This window comes from Mauremys mutica, chromosome 14, assembly GCF_020497125.1.
Source record: "Mauremys mutica isolate MM-2020 ecotype Southern chromosome 14, ASM2049712v1, whole genome shotgun sequence".
In the NCBI taxonomy this organism is placed as follows: domain Eukaryota; kingdom Metazoa; phylum Chordata; order Testudines; family Geoemydidae; genus Mauremys; species Mauremys mutica.
Window position 1 is genome coordinate 24613440 of NC_059085.1, and position 23427 is coordinate 24636866.

The 23427-nt window shown below is 40.1% G+C and overlaps 1 protein-coding gene across 2 annotated transcripts in view; it reads left to right on the plus strand.

The window, feature by feature from the left end:
• The first annotated feature begins 424 nt into the window (after positions 1 to 424).
• URI1 (URI1 prefoldin like chaperone) overlaps positions 425 to 23427 on the plus strand; it is a 60372-nt gene continuing 37369 nt past the window's right edge. The window contains exons 1-3 of one of the 2 annotated variants that reach the window (XM_044986996.1): positions 425 to 753; positions 16736 to 16770; positions 23124 to 23202. In XM_044986996.1, coding sequence (XP_044842931.1) covers positions 682 to 753; positions 16736 to 16770; positions 23124 to 23202 — 186 coding nt within the window. In that variant the 5' untranslated portion in view covers positions 425 to 681. Of the gene's footprint in view, positions 754 to 16735; positions 16771 to 20433; positions 21845 to 23123; positions 23203 to 23427 lie in introns of those variants that run through there. The other variant, XM_044986997.1, reaches the window with a different exon arrangement.

Below are 23427 nucleotides of genomic sequence, written 5' to 3' on the forward strand. Positions count from 1 at the left end.
GCGATGGGGTCCCGGGGGCAGGGGCTGTGTGGGCCCGTGGCGATGGGGTCCCGGGGGCAGGGGCTGTGTGGGCCCGTGGCGATGGGGTCCAGGGGGCAGGGGCTGTGTGGGCCCGTGGCGATGGGGTCCCGGGGCTGTATGGTCCTATGGCGATGGGGTCCAGGGGGCAGGGGCTGTGTGGGCCCATGGTGATGGGATCCAGGGGCTGTATGGTCCTATGGCGATGGGGTCCCGGGGGCAGGGGCTGTGTGGGCCCGTGGCGATGGGGTCCCGGGGCTTTGGGAGCTGGGCTCGTGTTTGGAGCCCCGGCGAAGCGCAGGGGGTGGGCAGCACCCGCCTTTCCGCTCGCTCGCTCGGCGCGGAGCCTGCGGCGGGCGCTGTGGCTGGCTACCCAGAGTGCAGCAGGCAGCGGGAGGAGGCGGCGCGGCAGCGGCTGGGCTCGGGCTGCTCGTGCTCCGCGGCCCCTCGGCGCAGCTGGTCCCGGGCGCAGGCGGCGGCGCGGCCCAGAATGCGAGTGTGAGATGCTTCCCCCGGCAGCGGCTCCCCGGGCCCAGGCGGCGGCGGTCCCCGCGTGGATGCGGCTCCGGAGCCGGCGCTTCACGCTGCACAAACATTTCTATAGGACTCATTCGCCCTGCTGAGGAGAGCGGCCCGGCCCCGGCCCCGGCCCCGGCCCTCGCCATGCAGGCCCCCGGCACAGCCTCGCCGCTCAGCGCCGCCCAGGTGGGCCGCCTGCGGGAGGAGCAGGGAAAGGTAAAGGCCGAGCAGCAGCGCCGGGGGCCTGGGCCGCTCCGCAGCGAGGCACGGAGCGCCGGGCCCGGCTGGGGGGAAGCGGGGCAGGGGCCCGGGGAGGCCCAGGCCGTGGGGCCTGTAACGGTTGTTCGCGCCTGCGGGGAGCGCCTCGCCCCGGCGCGTCCGGCACCGCGGAGCTGGGGGGAGGCCGCCGCCCGCGCGGCCGGGCTCAGCCGCCCGCTGAGCGTCTGGAGTCGCCTCAGGCCGGAGCCCGGCCCCAGGCAGGCCAGGGCTGGAGCATGGGCGCGCCCCCGCCCCCCGTAGTGCCACTGACGTCATCGGCCCCCCAGCAACACCAGGGCTGGGGGTAAAAAGGCTGAGCCCCAAAGCCGGTTGTGGCCCCAGGGTAGAGGCCTGTGGGTGCTTTAACACAGGGCTGCTTCAGAAAGGGACCCTGTCCCAGCTTGTGGAGTGGAGCCGAAATAAACAGTGTCAATGTGCTAGCTCTGCCTAACCTGGTGTAACCCAGTAGACTGGTTAAAGATGATCTGTCAGCCCTAAGGCTTAGTGTCCTGGCTTCTGGCCCTGTGGCGCAGCCATGTTACTCAGATACCATCCTTTCTTCTAAATTCAAGGCATACCTTTTAGAAAAGTTGGAAGATACCCATATGTTTACTGATGCACCATGTGGGGCTCCCTAGGGGTCATTGCAATCTGTTGTGTAAATACTTGCTTAATGTGTAACAAACATCCTTAAGGTTTTGTGTCAGGGTGTAAATGTACATGCACAGTAGTACCAGTTTTTCAAATTATTATTCTCTCAGATGCTTAATCTTTTTTTAATAGGAGAGGTGATTATGCTTTTAGGTCTGCAAGTTGGGCCACACAGAGCCCCACTGAGTTCAGTGGAGCTTCATGTGGGCCATAGGGTCTCTGCCCATGTGAACCAACTTGCCTAGGTAGGGCATTAGGGACTAATCAGTCATGAACCTTCTTTTAAAGATTGATTACTTTAGAGTTGTATTTAAAATAGCCAAGCTAAAAAAGTTTCCTGCTTTAGAATACTGAATGCCTTCTCTTACTCCATACTATATTTGGGTTTAGTGCAAAACTGGAGATCTCTCGGTTTTAAGATTAGTCATATCCACTTATTAGGTGATTGATTTGATTTTTGGGCTGATAGGTCCCTATCCTGCGATTAGCTCTGCGTAGGTACAGGTGTCTACCTACATGAAATTAATTGCATGATCAGAGCCATATTTAGCATACCATCAGCATGAGTATTTTATGCCAATAATCTGCATACCTTTTCAGTTGTCCTCTTGGTCTCTTCATAAGGTTAAAAATTGTGTTTGCATCTTAAAAGTAGCTCCCTAGGTATAAAAGAAAACTCTTAGTAGTTCCTTTACTGTATGGTGCTTCCACCAACATCACTTTAACTGAGGGTAAGGAGCCTAAGTAATGCATACATGATACAGACCATGAGCATCTTCTGGAATATTGTATAAACAAGATGCCTGGCTTTGGAGGAAAAGACCCACATAATTACCAAAAGATCTACCTAAATTGATGGGTTGTTAACATGGATGAAAATTAGGATAATCTGGTGGGATACTCTGAGTGGTCTCTTTTTATAAGAACATCAGATGAGAGTAAACTGTTCCCCTTCTCCACAGTCCAGTTACTTTCCTGGCTAGTTGACTGTGATGGAGAATTACGCTTCTGTGGTGCTTTAGTGTCAATTGGTCATGGAGTGTAAGTGCATGTCTGTCAGGAGCATGTAGAATTATTCCCAGTTCAAGGCAAGGCCCTTCAGTAAGCAAGTTCAAGATTGTTCTCAAACAGATCTGCTCCAGTGGAAAAGAGACCCAAGAGGCCATTAATTAAGCCTCAGTTAGGCTGCTGTACCAAAATTGTATTTTATCATAAGGAAACTTTACATAATTTCTGCAGATTGGCTAAAAATATTTGAACCCTTCAGCTTCATTATGAAGTGATCCTGAGGAGCTAAATATCTTAGTTACAATGGAGTGTCAGGATGAAGAGATAGTGGACTCTGCCTCTCTGGAATAGAGAATTGGAAGCTGTATATAATTGCATTACAATAATGTTTTTGTAAAAGCAGCAAAGAATCCTGTGGCACCTTATAGACTAATAGACGTTTTGCAGCATGAGCTTTCGTGGGTGAATACCCACTTTTTCGGATGCAAGTGGTGGAAATTTTCTGGGGCAGGTATATATAAGCAAGCAAGAAGCAAGCTAGAGATAACGAGGTTAGATCAATCAGGGAGGATGAGGCCCTGTTCTAGCAGCTGAAGTGTGAAAACCAAGGGAGGAGAAACTGGTTCTGTAATTGGCAAGCTATTCACAGTCTTTGTTTAGTCCTGAGCTGATGGTGTCAAATTTGCAGATGAACTGGAGCTCAGCAGTTTCTCTTTGAAGTCTGGTCCTAAAGTTTTTTTGCTGTAGGATGGCCACTTTAAGATCTGTTATTGTGTGGCCAGGGAGGTTGAAGTGTTCTCACACTGTTATCTCTAGCTTGCTTCTTGCTTGCTTATATATACCTGCCCCAGGAAATTTCCACCACTTGCATCCAAAGAAGTGGGTATTCACCCACGAAAGCTCATGCTGCAAAACGTCTGTTAGTCTATAAGGTGCCACAGGATTCCTTGCTGCTTTTACAGAACCAGACTAACACGGCTACCCCTCTGAATAATGTTTTTGATTGTGAAAATATTACATTTTAAGGTTGAGGAGACCATTTCATTTCTACCATCACCCTCCTTTTCAGATATTCATAGTTTTCATAAATTTGAGCAAACTCCACTTGGAGGCAATCTTGAAATTAGATATTATTGCTATAAAATTTTGCACAGTGCTTTTGTTAATCTAGTAATCATCATATAAATATCTTTCACAGCCTGTGTTCTAATACTCTACAACATTTTCTGTATATATTCTCAAAAGAAGTGGTCAAATAATATTTGTCAAATAACTTGAAAATTTCTCACTTTAAAAAAATATTTAATTGATATATTTTTATTTTCACCCAGCTTTGACTCTCGTTCTGATATGCTTAGATTTACACAAATGCACCGCCCCCTCCTCCGCCCCCCGTTTATCCAGATATGCCCCTTTTAGGACTGAACCTTGGTTGAGTAAAAAGAAAGTATTTAGCTTTAGTCCCACTAGACTGAAGCTTATACCATATTGTGTCCTTTTTCCCTCTAGGCTTTGAAATAATGAAATACACTATTAATTACCTGCTGACATAGAAATATTTTTATTTGAATCAGGATTGATTTTTAGTATGCATTGTGCTCTGCTAAAGTGGATATGTGTTGCATTCTTTTATTGATTTAGGCATGAGTTTTGACTTTTAAAGAGTAGTGAGTAGTTCTCAATTTTCTCAATAACAGGAGTCCCCTTTCATCTGCCTAGGACCTCTCCTATTTATCAATGTAGAAAGAGCAGGAAGTTCATGACAACTGCTTGGGGCTGCAACATCCCAGTTTAGGAACTCCGTTGGAGAATGATTTTAATTCTTGGTTAGAATAGCAATTTGCCTGTTGAATGGTTTTCATCTTGTTAGTTTGTAGTGATAATCAGGCGAAAATGTTAAAAGCAATTTTCAGGACATCTACTAAAGGTACTTGGTAGAAAAACATGTCTTAGAATGTGTATCTTGGGGATAAATTATAGAAGAATATCTAGTAATTTTCATGATAAAGACTATCACTGAAAGCATCATGTCTGCTTAAAGTTTTGAGTGTTAGTGTAAAAAAATATAGCTCATGTATCACTGATTGCTTGAAAGTACAGTACCTGTTAGCTGGAAATACTATGTTAAAACCACTGCTTGTAAGTGTAGGAAGTACAATACAGATATTTAAAGAGGCAGAATCTCATGCTCTAGAGCAACGGTTCTCAAACTGTGAGTTTGGACCCCAAAGTGGGTTGCGAGCCCATTTTAATGGGGTCGCCAGGGCTGGCTTAGACTTGCTGGGGCCCAGGGCCAAAGCCCAACCCCCACTGCCCAGAGCCAAAGTCCACCCATCAGCTCTGGATGGTGGGGCTCAGGTTACAGGCCCCCTACCTGGGGCTAAAGCCCTGGGCGGTGAGGCTCTGGCTTCAGCTTTGGCCTCCCCGTCCCGGTCGTCCCCGTCTCCCCCCCCCCTCCCGGGTTGTGTAGTAATTTTTGTTGTCAGAGACTGGGAATGGTTGGGTCATTACACTAATTGAATCTATTTCCCTATGTTAAGTTCTCCTCACACCTTCTATGGGTCATCTTAATTATCACTTCAAAAGGTTTTTTTTCTCCTGCTGATGATAGCTCATCTCAATTGATTAGACTCTGCCTGTTGGTATGCATACGTCCACTGTTTCATGTTCTCTGTATGTATAAATATCTCCTGTCTGTTCATTCCATTCTATCCATCTGAAGAAGTGAGCTGTAGCTCACGAAAGCTCATGCTGAAATAAATTTGTTAGGGCTTGGCTACACTGGAGAGTTGCAGCGCTGGTGGAGGCTTTACAGTGCTGCAACTTAGTAACTGTCCACACCTGCAAGGCACATCCAGCGCTGCAACTCCTTGGCTGCAGCGCTGGCTGTACACCTGGTCTGCTTGGGGTATAACGAGTGCAGCGCTGGTGATGCAGCGCTGCTCGTCAAGTGTGGCCACACACCAGCGCTGTTATTGGCCTTCAGGGTATTAGGAGATATCCCAGAATGCTTTAAACTAAATTACTCTCTTTGTTTTGTTATGATGCCTCTCTTTGTTTTGTTGTGAACTCGGGGCTCCGGGAGTTGCTTATCTAAAAAACAAACACAGCTCTTGTTTGCTGTGATCAATCGGTAACTGACTGTGAACAATCAATTGAGATAACCCACTACCTTGCTGTGAATGAGGCAGGCAGGGGGATGAATGCTGTTTGCTTGAGGAGAGAAACGGGGGGGGGTGAGGGTGAAAAAGGGAGTCCGTTGGAGCAGCTGCTTATCTGGTCTGCAGGTTATTTGCAGTTGAGTGAATGAGGGGTCGAGGAAATGTTCAGATTTTGCAAGGCAGGGAGCTGACACACAGTGTCGGCTCCAAAAATCCACTCTGTCTCTCTCCCCTGCTCCCTGTCACACTCCACCCCACCCCCCTCTTTTGAAAAGCACGTTGCTGCCACTTGAACGCTGGGATAGCTGCCCATAATGCACCACTCCCAACAGCGCTGCAAATGTGGCCACACTGCAGCGCTGGTAGCTGTGAATGTGGCCACACACCAGCGCTTTTCCTACACAGCTGTACGAAGACAGCTTTAACTCCCAGCGCTGCACATCTGTAAGTGTAGCTATGCCCTTAGTCTGTAAGGTGCCGCAAGTACTCCTGTTCTTGTTGTCAGAAGAGGGTTGTGGTGCAATGAAGTTTGAGAATCCCTGCCTTAGAGCCTGAATTTAAATTTAATAGTTTATATATAAATGTGATACTCAGTGACTAATGGATCATAGGTTACTAACAGATAAGAGGTAGATGAATGTTCTGTACTGTTTGTCCCAGTTTTGCAGACAGTTAAAGAGTTGAAGAATTGAACAAGTTATTTGTTACAAAATGAGCAATGTTTACAGAACCAATTAGACCCAGGAGAGGCATGTTGAGTGCAAATGCAATCTTGGGTAATCTAACAAACTCCATTGAGGTCTGGAAGTGTGGTGGTTTTAGTAGGAATAGATTTTTAAGATTTTTCATGTTTCACTGATTCACTGTTTTTTCTTCCTGGTTTAGGAAGAGTAGGAAGGGAAAGTGACTCTCCTGCAATTTACCATGACATCTAAGTATCATGAGGTTTTAGGGCACCTGTTATTGTAACTTACTGGTCAGTGTATGTTACATGTCCCTGACAGATTACTCTCTTATGAATTTAATTGATGTAGGGTGATGTTATCTTTAACTCCAAATGGTATGCGTAAGGTTTTGTCTGCATGTACAGTTTTTCAACAGTTGAGGAAAACAATTGAAAGTGGTGTACATAGCTTGTGTCCCAGCCTCTTAGCTGCAACCACTGCTTTTGTTTTGTCCTCTACCTGTATGAATAACTCCAGAACCTGTCTCTGCTGCTCTGTTCAAGTCTTTTTCAAGCAGCATCTGCAGGACAAAACTGATAAGATTCTTTATGGTTTCAGAGCTGTTCCCACAGTTCTGAAGAATAACAGTGTAACTGATCAGAATCTTAACGCCTTTTAATTGTGGGCTTGTCTATACTTCCGGCTAAATCAGCCCTGCTGTTGGTCTGGTGAAGACAAGTTATGTCAATGGCAGAATGTTCTCCCATTGATGTCTGTACTCCACCTCCCTGTGAGACGGAAGGTAAGTCAGCGGGAGAGTGTCTCCCATCAACATAGCATAGTGTAGACATGCTGTAAGTCGACTGAAGTTGCATCAACTTCAGTTATGTAACTGAAATAGCGTAACTTAGTTCGACGTACAGCTTTAGTGTAGAATAGCCCTCTGATACTGCAACAGCGGTGGGATTATAAGTGTCTGCAGACTCAAGAAAATGACACTGCATTGTTTTATACATATTTCATGTTTGGAAGCTTATCTTTACTGCCATAAATAAGTTCTAGAAATATTTTTTTAAAATGAAGACATTCATCAACAATTTCAGCAGATTTTAGATCCTCTTGCTTTTGAGGGCAAGCTTCCTCCTTGTCTGGGGCATGTAGATTTTACAAGGTCCGATGGCAAATATTTATTTTCATACTAGGAAGTAATCACACAAATAAATATATATTTATTATACAAAATACTTGCCACAAAGAGATATAGCAGTATGCCAAAATAATAGTAGCTACTACCACTGTAAAGTACATGAAAAGTGCATTGTTGTGATTCATTAAAAAGGGGGAGTCACTTACCTTGTTGCCCCATTAAAATGGTAGTAGCTAACAACATAATCAGAATATTTATATTATTGATGATTTCAGATGCGGTGACTGATTTTCTTAATATATAGATGCTCATTATCTTCACTGCGATTTGATTTATTCAGTGTGGATTCCAGTGCAGTACCTTTAAACATGTTGGACTCGTTCAGCCTTGTTGTCCAGTGGCGCTCGTATCTAGACAAAGCTCACTAGTGAGAAACCAATTCTGTTAGCATCCACTTTGAAGCCTAACTTTCTGGGTAATGCCCATTATAGTTAGCCTAGCTTCTGAAGCATTGTGTGATTGAATCCTTTTTTTAAAAAAAAATCTCCACCCAATTACCACTTCAGAATCTCTATTTAGGCAGAGTCCCACCCTATCAGATGCTTTTCTGTATTTCCTGATTATACCCTTGCTTTCTCAAGTGCTGTTCATAAAGAAAAGGGCACATTCAGTAGTTGGCTGAAGCTATCAGGTATAAAGCTGCTTGATCTTCTAGCATTAACTGGTCACCTGTCTTTCCTTGTTTTGATCAATAATTGATAACTATATGGAGCCATGAGATTTGCCCACATTCCAAAGGAACTTATCCCATTGTTAATATGAATTAAATGTCTGCTGATTTTATAGCATCAGATATTAACCCTGATTCTAGCAGATGCTTAAAAAGGTTAAATAATAATCACTCTTATTTGAGAAAGTGAACATGTAAACAATTTTTATAACAAAATATAGTATGGAGGAAGGAATCTTTCACATATTTCAGCCCAAAGCTGTGTCTGTTAGAAGGAAATGCTACGTGTCCCATCATTTTGTGTGTTGTGTAGCACATCTGAACTGGTTTCCAGAGGGCTAGCGTGGATGCTATAAGAGACTTGTGAAAACAAGTTAATTTAACACAGGTTAAATTGTATAACTCTGCTAATTAAACTGTTTTGTGAACAGTTTAACTTTATCCTGGTGTGGACAGAGTCTTTAAGTACTCTGCCTATATATTACAATGCACCATTTCACCATTGTAGATTGATTAATGTGTGATTGCTTTCACAAAACTCATAATGTCACTACTGTGTAGTCACTTTCAGAGTATGTCACCAGATGGAGTGACCAGAGCCCTGCATCAAAATCTTATCAGTTTCACAGCCCACTACAGTGACTTTTGATCTTTGAGTAATTTCTGTTCATTTCTGATGAGTTACAGTATCTATCACACCTTTTAATTAATGCAGCAAGTGTTATTTTAATGTATAGAAGAGGTTACATTTGTTCAGGTTACATGGAATTTCTTATGTGATTTTGAAGACCCCATTGACTCAGTATCTATTATTTCCCCTCCCTGAAAATCTGGATGACTGTTCATAGAGTAGGGACTCACAGGACTTGGTAGATGTGCACTCAGTACTTCCTGAATGTTATGCCACAGATGGAAAGAGATTATACCACCCTTTTCTCTGCTAGTAGTTGGCGGTAGTTCGTTTAGTGTTTTTCTTAAAAGCAGTCCATCCAACACACTAGTGAGCCCAGCCTCTCCTTTCCTCACATAACAGCCACTCAGATAGATGACCCTTTGGGCCCTTTATCTCCATGGAGGACCCCCAGGCCTCCTCCATGGAGCACTTTCCTATTCCGTTGGTATACAGAGTTTGTGCAGGATGTCTTAGATATTTACACATTCATTTCTTTTATGATATAAATCCTAAATGTTCCCTCAGAATTACAGTGAAACAAATAACAAAACCTTTACCCCTCATGAGAGACATGGGCATCATCTTCCTCAGCAACTGCATAATCTTAATTCTGTAGCCTTTATTCTCATGTTCTTCTTGCCTTTCATAACCCCTCTACCTGTGTCATCATTAAGGCTCAGTTTTTGTCACGGATATTTTTAGTAAAAATCACAGACAGGTCACAGGCAATAAACAGAAATTCACGCAAGCCCGTGACCTGTCCGTGATTTTTACTAAAAATATCCCTGACAAATTGTGGTGGGAGGAGAATCCAGCACCCACAGTGGCTGGGGGATCTGGGGTCCCCTTGCCGCTCGCTGCAGCTGGACCACTGCAGTGAGCCCCGCCACCCGCACGGGCCGGGAGCTCTGGGGGACCTGCCTGCAGGGGCTGGTAGCTGCTAAGAGCTGCGAGGCTGCCTGCTAACAGCTCCAGCCCCGGGGCAGAAAATGTCTCAGAGGTCTCTGGAAGTCTTGGATTCCATGACTTCTGTGAAATAATCGTAGCCTTAGTCATCATCCCTCAGTACATCTTGTCTTAACTTAAAGCCTCAATGTTGGACATGGATTCACTAGCAGAAACCTCTGCAGCCTCACAGAGTGAGAATAGAATTGTGAGATTCATGATTTTTTTCCCCTTATTTACACTTGTGCTAGGTACTTTTGAATTTTTTTGAAGTTTTAAAAAATTTAGTTACATTTTCACTCATGTTAATTGGCCCAGCAAAAAAATGGCAGCCACTTTTACCTGTCAGACTGAGCAGACAGTCTGTGATTTCTCCTGCTCCCTAGATAAAGTCATGAAGAAGGAGGACTTCTTTGGGTTCTGCTAAAACCTTAGAAGTTACTGAAATGATTCATACCCCCAGTAATTAATAATTTTGAATTCATTTTCTCAGACTTAACAAAACCTGTACCCTTTCAGGACAGTTGACATGTAAAGGTTTAGTTTTTCACTTTTTTTGCTGTGGACATAACTAAGAATTATTATTAGGGTTTTTTTTATGCTTGCCAAAATCATAATTTCCTCCAATTATCCCTCCCCTACTACACCCTATCTCATCTCTCCTCCCAGCCAAGAAAAATCACCTTTGGACAGAGACTATATTAATAATTTTGAAATGTAATATTTAATCAATAACTCGATTTATGCAATGAACATTAAATTTCAGCAATGCTTTTTGGATTTCTATTAAATCAAAAAATCTACCAACTGACTGAAGAGCTTTAATAATTTTATTTCATTTTGTGCCATTTAGTTTTTGGAAATGTCAAAAATGGAAATATTTTTGAAAAGGTAAACATGATTAAAATGGGACTCAAGGGGAAACCATTTTGCGAATCTTAATTATATCTTTCTCCATCAGTGCTTGCTATGTTTTAGACTAGAAACTTGTGGTTTCCTAAGGAAGACGCGAAATTTCATTTTACATGTTTATGTTGCATGTGGCTTCTTACATCCTGATTTTACCAAGAAACTACTTAAATATTTGGCTATCTAGCTATTTTATTATTGTATAAATGTAAAGTCATATTCTGAATTAGTTACAACTTCACCTGTAAATTCAGTTTCACTATGTCTTTTTGCTGTGTAGTGGCAAAGAATATCACATATGGCAGTGGTCCCCAACCTTTTTGTGGCCAGTAGCACATTCATGTTTTAAGAAGAGTGTGGCGGGCACCAGCAATTTTTCAAGGCTTATTTTGTATTTGTACATTAAATAATATGAAAAACATCATATTTAATTTTACATAATATATGAATCGCTAAGATAAAAAGGGTAATTTTACATGTAAAAGGTATAAAATTAAATTATTCGGCAATTACTCTTTCACCTTACCATGTGAATTTGCTCTTTTTTATCTACCTGTAAGAAAAATTAAGGAGTTTTTACAAAATAAATATCATAAACAGTTTTCATCTTATTTATTTAAAAAAAGTAAAACATTGTTGAACTGCTGGTCCAAATATATTTATTATTCTTACTTTAACATAGAATGAAGCCTGCAGCCCCAGAGTTCTCTGTCCCCGGCAGATGCGGGGCCACGGCTTCTCTCCGGCTTAAGCCACGGCCCCGCGCCTGCCAGGGACTGAGAACACCGGTGCCTGCAGCCCCGGAGTTCTCTGTCCCCGGCAGGGCCGGGGCCGTGTCTTCTCTCCGGCTTCGAAGCCGGAGAGAAGGGCCTGTCGCCTGCCGGGGTCCGAGAACACTGACGCCTGCAGCCCCGGAGAAGCCAGAGAGAAGCCGCAGCCCTGCGCCTACCAGGGACAGAGAAAGCTGGTGCCCGCAGCCTGCAGCCCTGGAATACTCTCCCCAGCAGGCATGGGACCCCAGCTTCTCTCCCCTGCTGGGCACTAGGCGGGCACACATGGGCATTGCTTTGGGGACCACTGACATATGGGCTACCTGGCACAATGAGTCTCGATCCTGGAAACAATCACGCATGTGGATAACTTAATTCACATGAGTAGTCCCATTGAAGTCAATATTCACATACATAAAGTTAAACAATTAAACTCTGAAAATTTGGAATCATCCTAATTAGGTCAGGAGTCAAAAAGGAGTTTGATTTTATCCAGGACCCTAATAAACATTGAGCTGTATCGCAAAGAATATTATACAGTTTGATTATGGTAATCTGCTCATGGGAGGGCCTGAACCATGGAACCAAGGTCAAGACAGAGTTCTTTGCAAAATCCCAGACGACAAGGCCAAATTCCTAAAGGTGAAAACATTGGGTTTAGATTTATTAGACTATTACTTTAACACCTCATTACTTCCCTTCACTTTCACAAAAACTATTCTATACTCTCAGTTTTCCTTAAGTAACGTGATTGAAAGAAAATGTTTAAAGTGAGACTAATTCAAGATTAAACTGTCACAAATTATTTTATTACAGCATGTACACAAATTGCTTACATATCTGATCATATTCAGATTACTTTTCAAGTGGTAAATAATGCTACTTAGCACTTATACAGTGCTTTACATCTTCAAAGTGCTTCTCAGACATTAGCTAATTAATCAGCATAGCACTTCTGTGAGATAGGTAAGTTAGTACTACTTATCCCCATTTTACAGATGAAGAAATTTAGGGCTTGTCTACACCACCCAGCTTTTAGCGACAAGGCTGTGTCGACACAGCGTTGTCGCTAAAAGTCAGCATGTGTGAACGTTCTTTTGTGGTATTTTGTTTGCAATTTTGTCGGCGCTTCCAGCCTCGCGAACGGCATAAGCTTTGTTGGCAGGAGAGCGCTCCTGCCGACAAAGACGCGTTCACACTGTCGCTTGTGTCGGCAAAACTTTTGTCTTTCGGGGGCGGGGGGAGAGCTTTTTAAAGTACCTGTGAAAGACAAAAGTTTTGGCGACAACTGTGCAGTGTAGACAAACCCTTAGACTGAGAGATGATTTACCCAAGGCCAAACAGAAGCATTCAGTGTCAGAGACTGGATTAGATCTTCTGAGTTCAAGGAAGCACATGTAGGAATGGGGAGCTGATGTGACATGACATACATGCACAGGTAAGAACCTATTCCCATGTTACAGTATCAGAATTTTTTGCAATTTTCTGTTCTGTCCTACTGTCCATTCAACTCCATCTTAATTCCTAAGAAGCATATTGTGAGGGAGTGTTGTATTTAGTGATTATATCTCATGACTGTGAGTCAGGAGATCTGGCTTCTACTCCTGGCTCTGCCGCTGACTGATGTGTAATTTCAGTTAAATCACTCAATACCCCAGTAAAATAAGGATAGTACCTCTTCAGTAAGGGTGTTGTGAATCAATGTTCATAAAGGATGTTGAGGTCCTCAGATTCATGAGAGGAGAAAAGAGAAAATAATGATTGGTTGGCTGGACCGTGTGGGAAACGGGCTTAATGTGGCTGCTGGAGAAGGGAATTTTCCCCTTTAGGACAGTAACAGCATCTTCTGCTGTGGAACATGGGCAGCCTTTGTATCCTTTTGTCTCAACAGCCTGCAAGCTAGCACTGGGATTTGCAGGATGCTTAGAAAGTGAACATGATTCTAAAAATGTAATCCATTTAATTTTAGCCACTTTTGTGTTAGCATTTAGTACAGACTAAAAATAAAGAGTATTGTATAAATATATATTGGTAAGATTAGCTGCATTTATGCAACAAAAGAAAATCTGCTACTTTAATTACAATAGCCACTGTCGCTCCTTTGTACAATATCCACCTCTTAGTTCATCTTTCAACTGTGATGTAGAAATCAGGCCTCATAGTTATCAAATTTAGGAAAAAGGGTTTAAACTTAAAATAGATTCTTAAACAGCATTAATGTAAACTTTCCGTTTAAATAGTTTGAAATAATAAAAATCAGATCCAACATCTATTATTCCATTTTTAAAGTTTGGTTCTTAATCAAGAAGGAATTGAAACTCAGGGGAGGACAATTTGAAGATATGCAAAATAAGAATCATTTAAAAGCTGTGCTTCTCTGTTTTATTGTCTGCTGTACATGAGGGAGACTCGCAGTATGATGCCCCCTTGTGGCTACCCACAAAATAAATAGCACAAAGTGAAATAAATAAAAGTGCAGAAGCTCTTCAAGCAGGTGGCACACTTTGTGATCCAACTGAAAGGCATCAAGCATTTGTTGAAATCAAATATGCAGTTATTGAATCAGGATCTTGAGAAATATTAAATTTCAACAAATCATTGTTGGGGGTGAGCGAGGAAACAAGATACTTGTCTGTTCCCTTTTCATTTAAACTGTGAAATGTATTTTCCACAAGTAGATCCTGTTTTAATAACTGAACACTTGATTAGGTAATGTTAAGTTTGCTGCAAGTGTAGTTTAATAACCCTCTACACTTTAAATATTTTAGTATGCAAATAAACCATTGATAACCTCATAAATTTGCAGATGCATACATTGTTATCCCTGGAGGGGAAATAAGTCAGGATTTATTGGTATCACTTACGCTACAGTTTCTTAAAAGTAAAGCAGTATTGGTAGTGTTAGTTGTCCAGACAAAATGAACTTTAATTCACCTGCCCATTTGTTGATTATTTTTATTTAGCCTGGCAGTAGCTGCATAAAAATTGTGGATCTAATATACGCTGTTCTTAGCACAGTAGAGCACAGCATAGAATCCAAAGACCTGTATATATATTTTTTTCTCTACTTGTTTCTTTGCTGCTGTATTACCAGTGGTTATCAAAACAATTTGAGTGTCTCAGCAAAGGACATGTAGGTAATGTGTAATTGATCTCTGACTGTATTTTTTTTAAAATACTGTCTCATTAGTATAGTAGGTGCTTCAGCCTACTATACTAGTATAACAAATACAAATATATTTAAGATGGTGTATTGTAGCACTTCTGAAAGATCCCTCACTTCATCCTGGCCACTGAAAGGTTTGTTATTGGTTCTATCCTTCAGTATCCCTTCATGAGGGATTATATCAAAGAATGAAATTATAATTGATTGGTGTTATTGATTTTTTTAAGGGGTCATGGAAACAGCATATGTCCATGTGCTCTTTTACTGATGGCCCATTTTTTAAAATATAAAAAGCATATGTGCCCGATTTACATATTTACTAATTAAAAAAGCTTCCTGGAAACATTAAGTAGACTATCTTCTGTAACCTTTAACATTGTAGCTAATGGATATAGCCTGGAAATTTTCATAGAAGGTTCTCTAAATAATGTAAAATGATTATGAATATGTAACTAGTTAATATGCAGCTATGAAAGGATTATCATGTAGAGGTTAATGAACATGCTGCTCTTATGGTTTGCAGGGCTTTTCTTTTTGTGCTTTTAGCTCACTTCATGCATGGAGAGTCATGTATTGGGAATGGAAAGCTTCCTGTCTTTTCTTTTTTTGTAGCTTCATCTTTAATGGGGCAATTAAGCTGGAACTTTCTTAAAGGATTTCGTAAACATTTTTTGTGCACTTAATTATGTTGTGTACTTTGCAATCTATCAAATCTGAAACAGTGAAATATGTTGATATTATATTCTCTGATTCTTCTACTTGTAAAAGGAGTACTCTGTTGTGTACTGCTACTGTTACGAAATGTTGCTACTTTATGCGACATACTAGGGAAGCTTTATTTTAAAATAGATTTGTGCATGAAGCATTAATAGTATGGTTTTCTGAATGTATAACTTCTAGAAATCTTCCTCTTTGTGCCTAGCATTTTTTTAAAATCAGCAAATACATTAGGTGAGATTATTTTATAGAAATTAAATGTGGGATTTAAAATTACAAGTCTTCAATAGCAAAGGACATTTAACCTTGGTGTAAGCACAACCAACTGGATGGCTGAATTTGTCCCAACATGTAGGATTGTTATGATGGTAGTGAGACCACAAATGTCGGACTGATCCTTCAACCCTTGCACATTTGAATAATTTTTAGCTCTCAAAAGAGTCCTATTCTGTTACTTTTCAGGCATATTTTCCTATTAATTGCTTTCAGATGTTAGCATTCTTGTGGCCATGTGAGAAACAAATATTTGCAAAAATATCTGAAAAATGTTGTATTGAGGAGATGTCTAGACATATTTGAGTGAAATTGTCTTTGTTATACTTTTCAATATGTGTTATTGAGAGTTCTGTATGTATTTAAACAAAATGTCCATGCAATTGTGGTACAGCAGACCAGCATCTTGACTGTATGTGCTATATGTAATAGTGTCTAGTATTACTAAACTGAGGTACTCTCCCAAACTTAAAATTTTAAAGTACACAGTCTTAAAAATATTCCGAACTGGTTAATTTTCAGTCTCTTTGGGAAGCCTATATTTTGAAGAAATAAGTGGGCTATTCAGTTCATAACTGTTTCCTTTAAAATATATATATATAATAGAGGTAAATTTTTTTTGCATTTAAACACTGCAGAATTCATTTGTACTGTTTTAGAATAAAACTATAGGTGAAAACATTTGTAGGTGTACTGATAAAGTAAAACATTTTCAGGGCTGGTTTTTCTTTTAACTGAACAGGCACGGATGTTACATTGTCATCTTGTTATAATTTATATTGGGTTCTTATCCTACAAAACATGTAACACTGAAAATAGATCTGTAGATTGTACAAAATACTAGTAATCTTATATCGTGTCACCTAATAGTTATGGAGCAGGTATTGTACCAAAATATGAATTGAAAAGCTGTAATTTGTTCTCCAGTTATCAGTCTGCATTAGTGTTGTGATAAAGTGTGCTGCTTAAGAACTAACATTCACATGCCTTTGCATTGACAAATAAAAATGTATATAGAGAAGCTACCAAATCTGTAAAGCTATTGTTCTAGTTTCTGATACATTGACATTGCAGCTGTGTGCTTAGCCTTGTTTTTTCATGAGCAGTTATCTGTTTTAATGACAGGTGGTCACTAGCTGCCAAGAAAAAATCCAGCACTGGTAAGTGAAACATGTTTGATTACATGCTTAAAATACTGATGAACTAACCTACTTGTGTTCTAGTAAAGTACCAAGAAATGATAGTATTTATAACAATGTTAGTCAAATTCTACTAGTATACTTTAGGTGTATAGTTTGAGATAGCTCTGACTTATTGCACTGTGCCTTCTTTAAAATTTGTATTTTCTTTCCTGTGATATGACTGCTCTAACACACACATATATTTGAACCTTAAGGTGTATGCTTCTTGTATGCCTCTTCCCCCTTGCCATTTTTTGCACAAATAATCTTGTGTAAAGAACACTGAATCTGCCTGACTGGATAAAAAGGTGTCAGCAATTTGGAAGTTATTCCTGGGTGTTTTTTGTTTTTTATTTATTATTATTTATTTATTTATTACTACTACTACACAGGAAAGAGCAAATGCTTATTTTAAGTAATTTTATGCATATTTAGTGAAAATATAACATTTCAATATTTTTACAGTAAACTGTTTGGTAAGCCTTAATATGTAATGTTTAGGAAAAAAGTGTCCCTTGAAGCATTATCTCTGGGTTGTTTTTGTTTTTGCTGCTGTTTTAATGTGGTAATCCATAGTTAGTAGAAAACATGCCTAGTAAATAGCAGTTTCATATGGCATTTGAGGAAAATGTACATTTAATGGTGAATGAAATCTTATGAGTTACAGTGAGATATATAACATTTGATCTTACAGATATCAAATTACAATATATCCATGCTGTGTTTACCATGATTTTACTGAGAGAACAACAGGAGCTGTCTTGATTATTGTCTGCAGGGTTATTGCAAAATCACAGCAACTGCCCCTTTAGTGGTGAGATTAAACCTTTGGTTATACACCATCAAGCATATAATATTTTAAATTTATTTTAAGAGGCTTTTTCTTCATGCCTGAGAGATCTCCAAGCAAATAATTTATAGTTAGTGTGTATCAAATGTTTTTAGTTTACATGCACGTAAGCTGCAAGCAGTGGATAAGAGTTAAAAAAAAATCAGGGCAATCTGTACACATCATCATATTAAATTCTGACTGTTGGCTTGCAGAAAATAATCTAAAAGTAATATATTTCACTTATGTTTAAAATTCAGAGACTGCATTAATTTTCAATAAGGAAAGTATCATAGTGGTGCCACTGTTGTTGTTGTAGTTAAATCTGTCAGCATTTCCATAATATACTTTTCAGGAGTTTATAACTTACTCATACCAATTTAGTCCAGGATATAAATTCTCATTCTGAGAGTCTTCTTTCCCAAAAAATGTTGACCAAAAGCCCAACTTTTTAAACTTTTACAAAATGAAAGTTTGTTTTGCTTCCATGAGAATGTCTGGAGTATTTTTGTTGGTGTTTTGTTTTTTGGGAGGGTGTGGTTTGTTTTTTTTAAAACAAACCCTTAGTTCAGATCTAATTTTTGGATGTTTTTTATAGAGAGTAGGAGAGACAGATTTGAAATTGGCTGATGTATTTTATATTGAAAAGCAGTTTACAGAGCATGTATACAATTTTTGTTTAAAGAAAATGTATTAATACTTGGGGCCACATGGTGCAAGAGCTGAGTGCCTATGTGTTTCAGCTGAATAATATCATCTTATGAGAATCCTTTAAATAGCCAATGACACAGATAGATGTTAAATAGAATTGGATGAATAACAGCACAGTTTTAAAATACTCCACTTTAATGCATTTCCATTAAAAATTCATTTTTTTTCTTTTTAATATAATTAACTTATTTTAAAAGTATAGATTCAGAGACATAAATAACTGCTAAAATAATGAGTAAAGCATGGAGTCAGCTAAAGCATTTCCATTTATAGAGGCATTTCATAAGTTGAATCTCATTCCTAAATAAATATTTATTCTGCCTGAAAGTATAACACTGTTGGTTTTAATTTCTTAATTGTCTGTGCAACCAGTAGACCCATGAGTTCACATGATCATGTGTCATTAGATGGGGAGAGAGGAAAGACTGTTTCAGGCCAATTCAATACATGGATTTATTTTTATTTTTTTGGTTCTGTTATGCCTTTTTAGAGCATTGCTTTATTTTCAGAGACTTCCAGAGTAGAGTATGACCAGTAAGATCCACTGAAAAACAAAGATGCATCTTTTAGTCATTCCCCAATACTCTTTCCATTGAACTTTCTCCTACAAAATGGTAGGCAACCACATCAAGAAATCAGCTTCCAAGGCTCACTAATATAGAATATGTGCAATACAGTAGAATCCTCCTGCTTTTGATGCAGAGCAGGTCCTGCAGCACTTTTATCTGGTTATTCAGTAGTGGGCAACTGCCTAATCCTAAAGGACGCCACCTTCTTTTCAGATAAATGGAGAAATTGCTTATCCTGGCTGTTAAATTCAGGAGATGTTTAGTGCTGAAATGATCATTTTTTGCACTCTTGTTTTCCTAGGGATTCCCCTCTTTGTATTTCAAATACAGCAAAAGGGTTTTGATTGCTTTTGTTTTTGTGCATCTTTAATGAAGGTTTTCTTACTTTAGAATATGAATTGTCTTCATATCGTAAGCAAGGTGAGATTTGTGGTGATGTGTTTTTCCTAAACCACACAAAAATACTTAAAAGTTCTTCTGTTACATGTTAGGACTCAGTCTTCAAGCTTGTCACCCTTTTGGCTAGTCCTTCAACAGCAAGTGTTGACCTCACACTGCATGCCCAGCTGATCATCTGTGGGAAAATTATTTTTCAAATATTTAATCAGCTATCAAAACAAATGCATCAAGATAAACATATTAAGCTTTCAAACTCCAACAGAGATGACCACTGGTAATTGTAGAGTCCCTTTAACAAAAAGCTGGAAATAGTGCAATGTTAAAGATCTTTATCGAGCCTTCACTTCCTGATTCCTAATTAGATGGTTTTATATATATATAAAAAGAAGGAAAATAAAAACTTCTGGCTCTGATTCAGGGGACCAAAACTGCTAGAAAAATCTGTCTTTTATTTTTATATCACTTCCAGCTTTCTAGTCAGCATATTAGCTGAGCAGGATAGACTAAGGGAGAGATCCCTTAGAGAATACAGGTGGGATAACCACAATAAAATTTTACACTCCATACAAAAGCTAAGCACTTATTTTCTTTTCTCAGAAGAAAAAGATGGCAGATCTTCAGCGATGTGTCTTAAGGATTCCTGTTCCAAAAAACCTATTTAGAAGAATGAATTGATCTGTTTTTCCTTGACCTCCATCCCCCACACCTCCAGCTAGATTTTCTTCTCATAGTAGCAAGCTGAAACAGATTGTCCCCATTTGTTTGGGGGAATATAAATTTGGTATGACTGCATCATTGCCAATTTTCCATAAAAATAGGAATATTGTTGGGGGCAGAGAACAGAGCTTAAGACTTTTTTTCTTCTATTAACAATAAGTTTTCATCATATTGCTTCTCTTCCAAGACTCTCACTGTACTTTGTAAATGTTAATGAATTTACATTACAACAGTGCGGTGAAGAAGGTGAATATTATCCGCATTTTACAGGTGAAGAAACTAAAGCGCAGGGGGGCTTGTGTGAGGTGTGTCAGGAAGTGTGCAGCAGAACTTGAGTAGGACCCAAGTCTTCAAACACTATTTTGTGCTTTAATCACAGGGGGTAAAATTTTCAAGTGTGTCTAAATGACTTTGGAGCTTAAGTCCATGGGGGACAGTTCAGCATCTTAGACATGTACTTTGAGAATACAAAGTACTGCAGATACCTTGTTGAGTGCTTGAATACTGCAGGGTGATAAAGTTTGGTGTTTCTACTAGTGACCTCTGTAACAGTAATCTTTCAGAAATTAAATGAGACAAAAAATTGTGGGATTATTGCAACTTTTTTCATGGTCCCAAAATGATCAGAGATTCCACTTTATTTGGGAATAGAAGAAAGTCAGTAATAGTTGGTTGTTGTTTTTCAAGATGTTCATATTGCAGTTTCTTCATCCACCCGGTCAAGCTAGATATCTACTTCTAGTAAACAAATGTACAGGATGCCTACTTGAACATCCTTAGAAAACCATCAGAATTTGCATCTTTTGGTCAGCATTTTCAGTTTATTTCCATGATGCTGGCTTCCATCCCAAGATTAAATATAGGTAGAACCTCTCTAGTTTGGCACCCTTGGAACCTGACTGGTGCTCCAGAGAATTTCCCAAACCACGGGAAGTCAATGCAGAGTGCCAGTGGGTCTCCATAGGTGCAGGAAGTAGAGTTGCTGGGGGTGCTGCAGCCTGCCCAGAGGTTCTGATGCTAGTCCCAGCCACCAGCCCCAGTTGCTCCCCCTCCTTCCTGCAGCTTGAACGCTGCAAATCAGGTGTTCGCGGTGCTCCAGAAGTGCTGGGACGGAGGAGGAAGTGTTGGTAAGTGCAGAGCTGCCGGTGCTCGAGAGGTGCGGGGGGAGGAGGGCAGAGAGGAGAGCTTGGTGCCGGTGGATGCTCTGCACCCACTAATTTTTCCCTGTGTGTGCTCCAGCCCAGAGCACCCATGGAGTCGGCACCTATGCCGGACCATGGATGTTGCTGGACCAGGGAGTGCCGGATTAGAGAGGTTCACCCTGTACAAAGATTACATGAGGTGCTGTATTGGGGCAGAAGTAGAGAATATCCTCTACCCTCAAATGTATATGTCTGATAATGCAATACACGTGGTAGCTGATAATTTACCTTAAAAAAGTCTTTTTTCCAACACACCAGTTTCAATATTCTTTCAGAAGAGGACTGGTTTCTTTTTGTTTGTTTGTATTTTTACTGCTAGCAGACAAGACAAAATTCCTTAGGTAACTGTTTCTCCCAAACGCAGAGAGTTCCTCATCTTTTCACAGTATCCACTATTGGGATTGTTTGGCCAGATTCACCAAGACATTTCTATTTTCTTTCGCCTCTTTCCCAACTTTGTCTCGGCGACCTTTCTTGAAATGGACCAAATACCACTTCTGCACCTCACTGGCCTATCCTAAGTAAATTGATTTTGTGACGGAAATCTGACAGATTGGTGGAAGGAACCAACCCGAACAATTTGGAAACTTGGTGCAGAGCAGCTCTCAACCATTTCATTATCACGAGTAAGAGTAGTAGTAACAGCTGAGGCCCTTGCACACCCTCTATGGGGACCTTATGCATGTGGATCCATGTCATGCCTGATCTACTGGCTGCTACCCTACTGTGCTATGCCACCAGCTGCCCAGGTTGCTGCAGAAAGTACCAACATGGTCAGAGCTCCAGAGCATGCAGGGTCAGAATTCTCATGGCTCTTAATTGAATCACTTGGGCTTACAGCTTTTAAATTTATGGGAATGTTTTTCTGTACCTCTTTTTCTGCTGGTGCATGGTTGTGTGAACTCAATCTCGATAGGTGCTATTAGATACGATGCTTATGAGTAGGAAACATATATTTTGGGGGGAGTATGTTTGAAATTATCCTGCTTTGCAATGTAAATTACTGAGATCCCTTCTGGCACTGACTTTCTTACTGCACTTGCCCTTAATGGGGAGTTTGTTGTCCTATTCAAGACACTTCCAAGATCACAAATTTGTTCATGAGTTGCTATATAGTAGAAATAGATATTGAAAATGCTCATCCAAGTTGATGGGAAAAGTCATGTACAAAAATTCTGAGGAATACGTTCTATGGGAAAGAAAATTTCTATGCAGAATGTTCTAAAATGCCCAAAAGAAGAGTAGAGCAATATGTAAACATGCAACAATTGAGCATTAGTATTTTTTTTCTTGGTCAGGAGAGCTAGAGTAGTGTTTCACATCTACACTTCTTGTTGATAGGTCAAGAAGCTACAATAATCCTATGGTCAAATCATCATCTTTCAGGAATGTTGACTGTCCATGGGGAGAGAAAATTCAGCTAGAAATCAGATTTAACTTTAAAGAGTATTGCCCTCTTTTTAAAGCCCACATTGATTGTTCATTGCAAATAAGGTTTTGAAGATTCTGCCTCTTCTAAAATATAAGCTGGAATTCCAGTTTGTCTTCTAAATTATGATGGTGATTTAATTGTTGAACCCATGCAGTGTGCTGTGAGACCTACAAAATACAGAGGAAAGCACTATTTTTTCCCCCCCAAGGAGCTTGCAATTCAAAAAGATGAACTTCCAGTCTAAAATGAATGATGTCTATAGCTGGGCCATCACAAGAATTTTTAAATAAATTGTTAAAAATGTTACAGTAAAAAAATTAATCTTCCATGATATAAAATGTATACACTTATGAATAAAAACAGTTCTCCCTCCCATATCTTTCCATGGAGGACTGAAAATGCATCAGCAGAAAACCATTAACTTAACTATTTTACATTTAGAAATAATTAAACTCACTTGAATTTGTCAACAGGAGGAAGGTGGAGAATGATTATGAGGCTCTTCAAGAACGTCTCAATACGTTGCCTGATAAACTGTCTCATGATATCATGGTACGTACAGTATAGTTCATTGAAAATAATGGACTAATGGTTTTAGTATCTGAGGTTACTGCACTGGCAGTGAGGTATATTATTCAGGTTTACCATATAGTACTTAGTAATGATACATTAATTATAGTAATAGTTAAACCTTTGCTTCTTTTTCTCTCTCTCTTTTTTCAAATCCATAATAAATTATAATGTTACTGACAATTGAGAACTGATGACATAAATGTT